The following is a 12,998-nucleotide window of genomic DNA, read 5'->3' on the forward strand; positions in this document are numbered from 1 at the left end:
TGATACATGTTAATGATGTAAATATGTGACAATACACAAAAATCAAGGACGATTGAAGTACTAATGAGTGATTTTTTTGCTGGTATCTTTTTGGCAATGCTGGTTTTGACAGATCGTATCTTGTGTCATTGTCAAACTTCAGTTTGGTCAATAATTTAATCAAGACTTACGAACGAACAACACTTGCAAATTATTGCATTTTACTATCAAAATTCATGCCAGGTTAAGAGAATGCATCACGCACTTCTTCCAATTTATGGGCAGTTTGGTCAGCATACTTACACTATTGAACATTAAACCACTAACACGCAAACGTACAGTGAGGAGCGAAGAAAATATTGCGGCTGTATCTGCCAGTGTTACTGACGACCGTGAAATGTCGATTCGCCGCCATTCGCAGCAAATGGACCCCTGTTACTCCAATATGAGGAAAATTTTGCGATAGGATTTGAGTGTAAATCCTCATAAGATACAGCTGGTACAAGAATTGACGCCACACGATCTCCTACAATATCTAACATTTGGTGAATGTGCGCTGGCAAAGTTGGAAGGAGATCCACTTTTTTTATCGAAATATTTTGTTTAACTACGAATCTCATTTCTGGTTGAATGGATACGTCAACAAACGGAATTGCCGCTTCTGGAGGGAAGACCAGCCAGAAGCATTGCAAAGCTACCAATACATCCCGAAAAAGTCACTGTTTGACGATTTTGTTTTTCTCAAAATGGAAAAATTGAAAATGTCTGACATGTGGTTTCAACAAGACGTTCCACATGCCACACGGAACGCGAAACAATGGCCAAATTGAGAGCCGCCTTCGGTGAACAGTTCATCTCACGTTTGGGGCCCGTCAATTGGCCGCCTAGATTGTGCGATTTAACGCCTTTGTACTATTTCTTGTGGGGAAATGTCAAGGCTAATGTCTACAGGGAGAAACCAGCAACAATTGACGCACTGGAAGCCAATATTGAAACATTTATTCGTAAAATACCGGCAAATAAGCTGGAGAGAGGGTGCCAAAATTGGACCTTACGCATGGACTATCTAAAGCGGAGCCGCGGCTAACATTTGCATGAATTAATCTTTAAACATTAAATTATACTAATCGTTCTATCGATTCCAATAAAGATTCCAGGAATTTTTTCAAATTTTTTGTGTTTTTTTTTTCAAAATAAAATCCTATACCTCTTAAAAAATCAGTGATTATAACAGTGTAACCCATGAATTTTTTTAAAAGAAAGTACTAGATAAAATTTTTTTAAGTTTCTGGACTTAATAAAGCATATTTTTGTTATAAAAATATTGAAAAATAACGGAGTTATGTACTGTCCTCGGAGGTGCCAATAAAAAGTTCCACAATAGTACAGGTAAAATAGGATTACCCAAAATTAAATTGGGTGCTTCTTATTTTCTAGATTTTCAAAGGTTTTCTGATACTGAATAAGCCTAGCAACTCTTAACAAAATTATGGGCAAGCGTTTTCGAAATTTTGGAACTTATAACTAAAAAAAATTTTGAAACGTGATTAACTCGGAAACGAAGAAGAATTCGAAAAAAAATATTCGAACAAAAAATGTAGAGCACACAATTTTCTACAAAGGACTTCAGTCATTTTTTGTGGGAGTCACTATTTTTGAATTAATCTCCCTAAACTCCGAAAGCCGGAGGATCCGCTCACAAATTCCCGCCAGTGCAGATTCAAGCCAATCTAAGTTCCAGGCGCACGTGGAAACTGCTCTAACTCTTGGAAAACAATTTCGTTTTCAAAGAATTTTCTACTCAAGTAAGCTAGCATACTTTTAGACGGAAATTTTCGAAAATCCAGCGAGATAAAGAGGTTTATTGACCACATGTACATAGCATACATGAACTACTTGTTGGTTTCAAATAAACTAACTTTCAAAAAATGCGATCATGAACACTATCTTCGTTCTCGGTTGATTATTATTTCAATATTCACAGAATTTTTAATAGTTTCTCTTTCACAAAAATGTGGGTACTCATTTTGTGTTCTACAGTTTTGGCTTCGGTATTTTTTTCGAATTGTACGTAGTTTTCGAGTTATTCGTGATGCAAAATATTTTTGAGCATCAAACCCATTTTATAATGTAAATGTTGAGGTTAGGAAAAAATGAAACCTTTTTTGGACAGAATTTTGTCCCAGCAGTGTGTGTCAAATCCTCATAGCTTTCAAGTTATACGCAATTCAAAATGTACATATACCCATTTTATTGTGAAAATTTTAATGTTAAAAAAATGTTAGAAAACCAATTTGTAGAGAATTTTGTACTGTAAATTTTATGCTCCAGCACTTTTTATCGAATTCCTTGTAGTTTACGAGTTAATCGCGATTCCAAATATTTTTGAGGGTATAAGTCCATTTTTAGATGAAAATTTTGAAATTAGGAACAAATACTTAGGATACTTTTTTGTAAGGAATTTTGTACTCTACATTTTTTGTTATGGTAATCAAAAATCCGTGCCCATAATTTTGTTAGAGATGTAGACTTATTCAATATCCCAAAACCTTTAATTTAAGGCTTTAGCTCAAAATCGCCTAATTTGCCTGTTCCACAACTTCTGACTTGATTCCTGCCGAATGAGTAACTGGAACAAAAAAATTCAAACAGATTATTAAAAGCTGAAGGTATTTCCTACACCTACGATTTTTGAGAAATATAAAAAATTAACAAAAGTGTCGTTTTTTGGGGTATACCAAATTGAAAATTTCCAACCAATCAAAAAGATCGTAGGTCGTTGTATAGTAAATATATTCAAGACAACTCAGTTTAAATTTGCAGAGTCTCTTTGAGTTATGATGTCAGCAATTTTCAGAAATGTCGATTTGAGAAAAACGCGTTTATCGATTTTTGCTTGATAAAATTGTATTTAACATAATAATGGTTAATCAGCTATGCTTCGCTCATACAATACACCTTCTTCTTTCACGAAAAATTCCCGCTGAGAGATTAAGGTTTGTCTCATACGAAATACCGCACTTACATGACACAGATATTTAAAATCCTAAACTAGTTTGATTAATCTTGATGTTTTTGTTTACAAATTTTGTAAATAACTCGTAAAGCACTTATTGCACTGATAACTGAGAAAAACGTTTGTTCAACTGCAATTTCGTTATCTCCGGTATGTAAAAGTTTTTAGCGGCTTTTTTTTTCTTTTTACACTTCGATCTAGATAAAGGATTATAGTGAGAGCCTTTTTAGACATTACTCATTTTCATTGCGTTGTGTAGTGTACGACAAGTGAGAGTATACTGAACAGACGCTTCGACAACAACGCCTAACGGCTCCAAAATATATTTGAAATGGCGATATACTATATTTCAAGGCCCATTAACACCTATATAGAACCCCAATATTACCTATGTACTGTTCACAATACGAAAGATTCAAGTAACTTCAGGCTAAAGCCGAAATTCCGCCCATAGACAGTTGGAGCGGACGCTGTTTAGAACGCGCTGTTATTCAAAAACTATCTAAGAAACGACCTTGCCGCTTGCATAGGATATTTTTGAAGGTATAACCTATCAAAAAGGCGGGAAAAAATTGATTTTTTTAAAGTGTCACACTAGTATAGCGCCTTAATTATTTCTCATGGGTGTAACATTTCTAATGTCACTTAGTATATTATCTTTAGTAGCTTCAACGAGTTGCTTGATTCTAAAAAATTGATAGGAATATTTTATTATAGATTACCATTATGAGAAAGTAGGGGCTTGGTTTTTTTGTTCCGTTGGAGTACTTGGGTGGATCCAATGTTTTGCATTTTAGCTAAATTATTCTAGAAACTAATCATGCAAACATTCTTTTATATCACATTATTATCTATTATATGTTTATTCAATATAATTTACACTCACGATATAGTTGACCGTTATTCTATGAGAAATGAAATATTAAACAACAATTAACAGAAAAAACTGAACTATATTCATATACTTTCAAGGATAATAATATTCAAGCCATTGACAGGTATATATACTACCAGTCAAGAGTTTTTACCTACCACATAATACAATTCAAAATAATACACGTTAACAAATTTCTCTTTTTTATTATTTAGCAAAGGTTCTATTTTGTCGGTAAGTGCGACAAGTTAAAACTTGCAAGTTCCGGCTAATTTGTTTATTATTCATATTGTTAAGTTCTTATACCAATTGTCTTCGTTCTCGAAAATTCAGAATTGTAAGTTTTAAAATGCACAGAAAAGGAACTATCCGTTGAAATTCGTGCGTTTATGGCAAGTCTTCATAGTTTAAGTAACCGTACCATTGCCGTCGAATTAAAAATACCTCCATGTACCATGTACCAAAATCTTTAGCGATAGAAAACGTTCAGGGCGGCCCCGAAAAATGATGACCGCTGAAGACAAACATATTGTATTGATAACAGCTATTATCAATGTATCTATTTTATCTGTATTTTATTACCTGAAAAGGAGATTGAGAGAAGCTGGTCTTCTGGTAACAGTGGTAATGAAGAAACTTTTTTTAAGACGTCAAAATTAAATTAAGAGAGGGCTAAAGAACAAAATAATTGGACGCATGAAGAAAGGGAGAGACTTTTATAGAGACCTGGTAAAAATTTAAGGAATTTTGAAGGAAGAAGACTATAAAAAATTATCTTCCAGCATGATAACGATCCCATGCATTCCTCGAAGTTGTGCAAAGAGTATTTAGAAGAATTAGAAAATAAAATGCACTGAAAGTGATGGTAGTCGACCGACTTCAACGCGATAGAGGTGTTGAGGGTCAAATTGGACAGGGAATTCAGTTAGCAGTGTCCTACTTTCACTTCAGATTTGTGAAGTATTCTGAAAAACCAATGGAATAGACGACGATTATTTGTTGAAATTGTTACAGATAATGCTAAAATTGTACACCAAAATAATGAAATGTATTTCTATGCAATTCAACAAATGTCATCGAAAAAAATTCCTGTTCGGATAATAATCATATCTCCGGGGAAGGATAAATTTATTGAACAAACCGTTGATACCGGGGCTTCAATGGATTTATTCTAATTTGTTCTGGTGTAGTATCTAAAAATAATATAGAACGACAATCTCCATCCCTTACGCTACTGTTCGTGCCCCGATGCACAAGTTAATCTTTGTTGCTTATGCACTGGTATCAATGGTGCCCTTTTTAAAAGTTTTAAAAGTTGATACACTAAAAAGTCTTCTTCCCGAGTATATCTGTAAAAAAATGAACTGGATTATTACAAAATTTTATTTATTAAATTATATAAGTATATAATATGATTCCTGATGAATTATACAGTAAAATCCCACAAAATTCCTTGATGTTTTCTGTTTTAATTTAGTTACAACGCCCGAATGTTTGCCAGCCATAAAAGAAGCGTCATCCGTAGTTATACTGCTAACTATATTCCAGTCGAGTTTATATTCTGCTATCAAATTCTCAATTGCAGAATAAATATCATTTGCTGTTGTAATACCTGTCAATGGGACGCGCTTTAATAGTCCTTCAGTTATTTCAAAATTACTGTTAATGCATCGTATGAAAACAGCAAGTTGAGTTGTATCAACAGTATCAGTGCTCTCGTCAATAGCCAGTGAAAAGTTTGTAAATTCCTTAATTTTCTCCTTCAGTTGAAGAACCAAATTTGAGATAAATCATTAATTCTTGAAGCAAGATTGTTTCTTGATAGCGAAATATTTTGAATTATTGACTTTTGAGATGGAAATGAAACATCGGCAACTTTCAACATACAGTCTTCAATAAAATCACCATCAGTGACAGGTTTTTTGTTTCGATTGTCGAAGGTCAATATCGATTGTTGACCTTCAAGTTTAGATTTTAAAGATGACAATTTGTCGATTCTTATTTTTTTAGTGTAACAATCGAATTTTGACTTAAGATTCGTATCATAGTGTCTCTTCAAATTCTATGAAAAAATGCAATTTACCATTTAGATTCAAAAACTCGTCTCACTATCGACTTTACGTTTTTGTGAGATTATGCCAAACCATTATGGAACTCGACACAAAAATTATGGATATCGCGAGCACGACACAAACAAATGCGCAATAACTACTTCCCCGTACTATTAAAATCCTTCTCCAAAGGATCGCTTTGATTACTCGACTCAACTCACTCACGTCGCGTCGACGCACTCGTTTTATATGGTTAAAGAAGGTTCTCGTCTAGACTCGAAGCCCGTGGAAGATTCTATTATACTCGACAAAAATAATAGGATATTTCCACTTGCTGCTAAGAGATGGCGATACTGTGTTTTTCTCTCACTTGTCTAGGCCCACGCTGCCCTTGAAATTACTTATAAACATCCTTAGACTTGAGTAAGACTATTTAAAACATACGTAGACGAATCGAATGAAGTCTAAGAGCTCTAAAAACATGATTATTCTTTATATGATACATTGCGATCGCGGGCCTTATTGATATTGCCCAGGGGCCGTATCTTTGACTGTTCTAGATCTTCGTTTTCTGAGAAAACTTTGCTTCCCTGGCACCGATTGAGCATCCTAGAAATGACAATTTCGAACATATTTTTTCGATTTGCAATATCCGTACAAATTAAAATAAGCTAACCAATAGCAAAATAAATCTCATTCATTCGTTCTATAAGGATAGCCAATCTTGAAAAAAATCTCAAATAGATCGACTTAGCCCTAAATACAGAGCGATTTAGCAATACCTTTGGATTAGGTTTACATAATAATAAATAAAAAAGAATTTTGTGAACAACAGGGTGTTACGTTCTCACAAGATCTATCACTTTTATTTGTAACTGTAAGTTTTTCTTCAAGGTTCTCACATAGGACCTGAATATGGTAGCGAAGGATTCATGCAACAGGTCAACCAAGATTTGCAACGATCAGCCTGTCGGAGGAGAACAAAACTGTTTACTGTATAATAAAATGTCCGTAAATGAAGTTCGAAGTAACGAGAATCAACTTAATTCTAATCTTTCAAATAAAAATAGAAAAGAAGATAATCCCGAGGCTTTAATTCGATACATTTTGAATGATATATGTGATAATGCTATCGACATCGTTGATCCTATAACAATAATGAAACGAGGTTCCAATTTAAGTTTGGAAGAGAAACAACAAAGAACTCACAACAGACGAGTTTCTATAGTAGACGATGATCTCAGTGGAGATTTTGTTGAATGTCGCAATAATTTAGTAAATCTACATAGAAGAGCTGTAAGTGAAAGCGTCATTGATAGAAGATACGTCGTAGATGAAAACGATAACAAAATGGAACTCAAAAAACTTCCAGACAAAGAGAAGAAGAAAAAGAAAATATCCTTCAATTCGTTGTTTGGTAAAAAAGATAAAAAATTCAGAGAAAATAAAGAAGAAGAAGAGAAACGCGACAACTTACCTCAATTACCGGTATTTAAATCCAACACTTTGGGAAAAACTAAAAAATACGCCTCCGCCCTAGAACTGAATCAACACAATCAACAAAAATCTGTGATGCATCGGACTCCTTCGTTTATTAGAAAATTAGTAAATATCACAGAGGATCCTACGGGTTATTTCAAACGATCGCTCAGTTTTCGGGATGTGAGTAAAAAATTGGTGAAAGTTCCGTCACGGGAAAAACTGACAGACAAAAAGAATCAAGAATGGAGACAATCACTCCAATCGTTAGTCGAAACAGATATCAGTGTTAGTTATAACGACTTAAGTTTCATTAACTACGATGCTCTTAACGATATTCGATATGAGCCTGTTAACCTGCAGGCCGGGAGAAATGACAGTAAAGGATATATAGCAAGGACGCAAAGTATGATAGAAAAGGTGAGTTATATATCTCATTTGATATAAATCTGCAAAAGTGTCTTGATAAGGGTAGAATAATATAAAATTCTTTTTGGAAAGCTATAATACTTTTTAATTAAGATGTTACTCTACTGTAAAAAATATTTTTATACAATTTTTCTGCATAGTAACATTTCGTGAAACACGAATTTGTCTTTGACATTCTTTGTCTCACATGGCTTTCCATCAAGCCATTTTATTAAGGTTGGGAACAGAGGGTAATTGAAGACGAATGAGTAGGCGTATTGTCGTGATGGAACAGATATGGAAGTCAGAGTTAATCACCGTAATATTCGTTCTTGACATAATGCAATACAACGTGTAATGCAATGCAAGACGCATTATTTATTGATTAAAAGCATACGCAGATGAAGTTCCTCTAAAAGCCGCTAAACATGATGCAGTACAACGTGTAATGCAATGCAAGACGCAAGATTGCTTGAAAAAAGCATGCGCAGATGAAGTTGAGCTGATTTTTTCATGCAAGATATCGCACTTGCAATTTTATCGATTAGGTCGTCATCTAAGTTTCAATTTTAGGGAGAAATAAGTTTATATACTGCGTATATTACGTTTTATTTTCCTCAGGAGTTTTTCAAATATTTCTTCATCCATTCACAACTAATTTTTCCATATTTTCTCGTCTAATTCTCTAGCTAAACTATCCATCAAAATCTAAAAGCAAGGCAGAGGCAGATATAATTATTAGCAGTGTTTGAGGTTAGGAAATTGTTTAATTTTACTTTTGGAATTCTGATTAGTGACAACCATGATGCAATGGTAAGAGACTTGCATAATGTCCAAAGACGTGCAATATTCCTTTATGTAATATTTTGATCTTGCAAGGAATTGAATGCAATTTATTGCATGTTGTCTTGCATCATGTCAAGCGGCCTTAAGCACTATGTCTATGCCCGGTTTTCACTTTATTGAAAGCACGTTCCTCGAACGGAGCCCACTGTGTCAACTATACATACAAGGTGTTCCGGAACTTAATGCAGAAAATTCGGGAGTGTGAAGATAACATGAAAATGATGCTGCGACATAAAAAAATTTATCGTGAGACCTTTTGTATCTGAGTTATAGGCCGTTAAAATTGCGAAATCAGAAGTATATATAAGTATATTTTGTAAATTTCACAATCGAACATTATGAATCTCTAATGGTTGATGTCCAAACATCTAATTCTAATGGGACTGAATACTGTCGAACATCGTGTTATTTACATTAAAAAAAATTAATCTAGATAAATTTGGTTACCTTGCACTTATACAAACTTCCGGAGTCTACAGTGTTACTTATACCATGATTTTAAGAGATCCCCAAAAAAAATAATTCATTGTGTTGGAACATGGTGGCCAAGCAAATAGACCTTCCCGATCATCTCAACTATCAGAAAAAATGTTTATGATGTTTTACATCATTTAGGAGGTGGGAAGGGGCTCCATCTTGCACGAACCACAGTTGTTTAGAGGAATATCACATAACATGGATGGGAAATCATTTTGTAGAAATTGTAAGTATCGCTGGCCATTCAGGGTTATCAGGGATCAAAAAAATATGGACCTACTAAATTATTATCCACTATTCCTACCCACACAATATCGCAATGATTGACGTTGATTATTTGTTTGAATTCTACCGTGAGGATTTTCATCTGCACATAAATGTAAATTATGGGAATTGATAACCTAACCATCTTCATCAGAAAACATTGCCATTCAATCAAATTTATTATCAACTCGTTTTTTTCGGCTAACCAACTAAATTTTCCTACATTTCAACTTTTTCGTTATTTTTTCTCATGTAATACACGATGTTCGACAATAGTTTATTCAGAAATATTTTAATGTGTTCTTATATCTCATATAAGTTTTTAATTGTGCTCTCATCTAGCAGATTTTTTATGTGAAATATTGGCCACATGCTGGGTTATACTTCTTCTCCTGCTATCTATCTACTATTATTGGATGAATTTTAGTAGGCATCTCTGTTCGCTACTGTGTGAACCAGATCTCTTATATTTTCAGACCTGTCCACTCTCTTATGTTCCTCAGCCAAGACATTCGCTTTCTCCCGAGTACCGGTTCACTATCAATCCTACCGTCAACTATAAGCTAAAGAAGTCGGTACTTGGAGCCTATGATTAAGTAAATAGGCAGTTTTTTTTCCTTCTTTATTTCGGAGAATTTCTCTGTTTTTTCCCAGTATTCTTAGTATCCGTTATACAATGCGGAATTCTCGTACAACATTTTGTATGACCTCAGAGGTCAATTTGTTCCGTTATCCTAACTTTTAAATCAGCATTATTGTATAGTCTAACAAAATAACCCATCTTAAAAATTAATTTTCTCAGGTAATCAAAAAACTTTGGTGGCACACCTCTTTTCTCATTTAAATTTTTCGAGGGAGTGCTTATAATTCAGAGTGAGTGCTGGAGGGGGATAATATTTTTATACTGGAAACTGCGAATTTAAGAGTAAAAATCGACATGTTTCAGGGTTTTTCCACATAGTACATAATAACGCTAAAATTGAATTTACTCCATACATATGGACCGCATTGTATATACTGAATATTAGTAAATCAGGTGCCAATTTGATTAAATTGAAACGTCATGGAGACTGGAAAAAATCAAGTTCCATAAAAGGATATAATATAGTAGACGCGATTAGTATCAGTATTGACAAAGCCCAGAATATTTTGTATTCATCATGTACATCTACATCGGTTGTTCAACCGTTCAAAAGCGAAAGATCGCAACATTCTGTCTCGAGCAGTAATCTGTTATTTTACGCTCTAAATAAACAAATACCTATTTTGTTACTTCAAAATTGAAATGATATCATGAACAAGCCGTAAGTACCAAACATTCCGTGCTAGTGGACAGCAAAATTAATATTTGTAGTATTGAATTTATTCCCATTCACAGACTCGTGGTGTATAATAATAATTGGAGTATTTCTTATTTGGGTTCATTAACTAAGAATTGAAATAAATTGAAAGTTATTTAGTGTTTACGATTTTTGTTGAAGCGTTAAAAGTTACAAGTTCTTTCACTCTTGCTTAGCAAAGAATAAAACCACACTTTGAGATGTTAGTGGATTTCACGAATCAAATATTCAAAGCCAAAAACGGCATTTCTTTTCCATCGCTTTGTCTCTAGCGAGCTTTACGGCTGAATAGTTTAAAAATACGGGCTACGGTTCATACAAAATTCGACACATTTGAGCGTCTGAAATTTGCTATTGATCTGAGTAAATGATAGAAAAATAGTTTCAGACGCTGAAATTTCAATTTCTCAGTTGATTCTTTGCATTCTGTAAGACAAAAAGACAAATAGAAATTAGATTTAGAAGCTACTATGTGAACCAGCCTTTATAATTTTTGTAGATAGGCGCAGGAGCCGTAGTTGTACAAATCATTATTTTTAAAGAAAATAATTCTTTTCGAGAGTTATATCTTCATACCAATAACGATGAAGAACATGAAAAACTGAAACATTATAATTTTTGCTACATAATGAATTTAAATTTAGAAACGATTGTGTGAACCAGCCTTTATAATGTTTGTATATAGGTGCAGAAGCTTTAGATGATCAAACCATTATTTTCAAAGAAAATAATTCTTTTCGAGAGTTATAACTTCATACAAATAGCGGTAAATGACATGAAAAACTGAAACATTATAATTTTTGACTAAATAAAGAAATTAAATTTAAAAGCTATTGATTGAACCAGCCTTTATAATTTTTGTAGATAGGCCGCAGAAGCCGTAGTTGTACAAATCATTATTTTTAAAGAAAATATTTCTTTTTGAGAGTTATATCTTCATACAAATAGCGGCGAAGGACATGAAAAACTGAAACATTATGATTTTTGCTACATAATGAATTTAAATTTAGAAACCATTGTGTGAACCAGCCTTTATAATTTTTGTAGATAGACGCAGAAGCCGTAGTTATTCAAACCATTATTTTCAAAGAAAATAATTCTTTTTGAGAGTTATATCTTCATACCAATAACGATGAAGGACATGAAAAACTGAAACATTATAATTTTTCCTACATAATGAAATTAAATTTAGAAACGAGTGTGTGAGCCAGCCTTTATAATTTTTGTAGATAGGCCGCAGAAGCCGTAGTTGTACAAATCATTATTATAAAAGAAAATATTTCTTTTTGAGAGTTATATCTTCATACCAATAGCGGTGAAGGACATGAAAAACTGAAACATCATAATTTTTGACTAAATAATGTATTTAGATTTAGAAACTATTATGTGAACCAGCCTTTATAATTTTTGTAGATAGGTGCAGAAGCTTTAGATGTTCAAACCATTATTTTCAAAGAAAATAATTCTTTTTGAGAGTTATATCTTCATACCAATAACGATGAAGGACATGAAAAACTGAAACATTATAATTTTTGCTACATAATGAATTTAAATTTAGAAACGATTGTGTGAACCAGCCTTTATAATGTTTGTATATAGGTGCAGAAGCTTTAGATGTTCAAACCATTATTTTCAAAGAAAATAATTCTTTTCGAGAGTTATAACTTCATACAAATAGCGGTAAATGACATGAAAAGCTGAAACATTATAATTTTTGACTAAATAAAGAAATTAAATTTAAAAGCTATTGATTGAACCAGCCTTTATAATGTTTTGGATAGGTGCAGAAGCTTTAGACCTTCAAATCATTATTTTCAAAGAAAATAATTCTTTTTGAGAGTTATATCTTCATACCAATAACGATGAAGGACATGAAAAAATGAAACATTATTATTTTTGCTACATAATGAAATTAAATTTAGAAACTGTTGTGTGAACCAGCCTTTATAATTTTTGTAGATAGGCGCAGAAGCCGTAGTTGTACAAATCATTATTTTAAAAGAAAATAATTCTTTTTGAGAGTTATATCTTCATACCAATAGCGGTGAAGGACATGAAAAAATGAAACATTATAATTTTTACTACATAATGAATTTAGATTTAGAAACTATTATGTGAACCAGCCTTTATAATTTTTGTAGATAGGTGCAGAAGCTTTAGATGTTCAAACCATTATTTTCAAAGAAAATAATTCTTTTTGAGAGTTATATCTTCACACCAATAGCGGTGAAGGACATTATAATTTTTGACTAAATTATATTCAA

The 12,998-nt window shown here is 33.0% G+C and overlaps 1 protein-coding gene across 2 annotated transcripts in view; it reads left to right on the plus strand.

Moving 5' to 3' along the window:
- LOC130452813 (pleckstrin homology domain-containing family G member 5) overlaps positions 1-12,998 on the plus strand; it is a 363,306-nt gene that overhangs the window by 46,033 nt on the left and 304,275 nt on the right. The window contains exon 2 of one of the 2 annotated variants that reach the window (XM_056792270.1): positions 6,815-7,819. In XM_056792270.1, coding sequence (XP_056648248.1) covers positions 6,836-7,819 — 984 coding nt within the window. In that variant the 5' untranslated portion in view covers positions 6,815-6,835. Of the gene's footprint in view, positions 1-6,802; positions 7,820-12,998 lie in introns of both variants that reach the window. The other variant, XM_056792271.1, reaches the window with a different exon arrangement.

Source organism: Diorhabda sublineata, chromosome 2 (genome assembly GCF_026230105.1).
Source record: "Diorhabda sublineata isolate icDioSubl1.1 chromosome 2, icDioSubl1.1, whole genome shotgun sequence".
NCBI classification, from domain to species: domain Eukaryota; kingdom Metazoa; phylum Arthropoda; class Insecta; order Coleoptera; family Chrysomelidae; genus Diorhabda; species Diorhabda sublineata.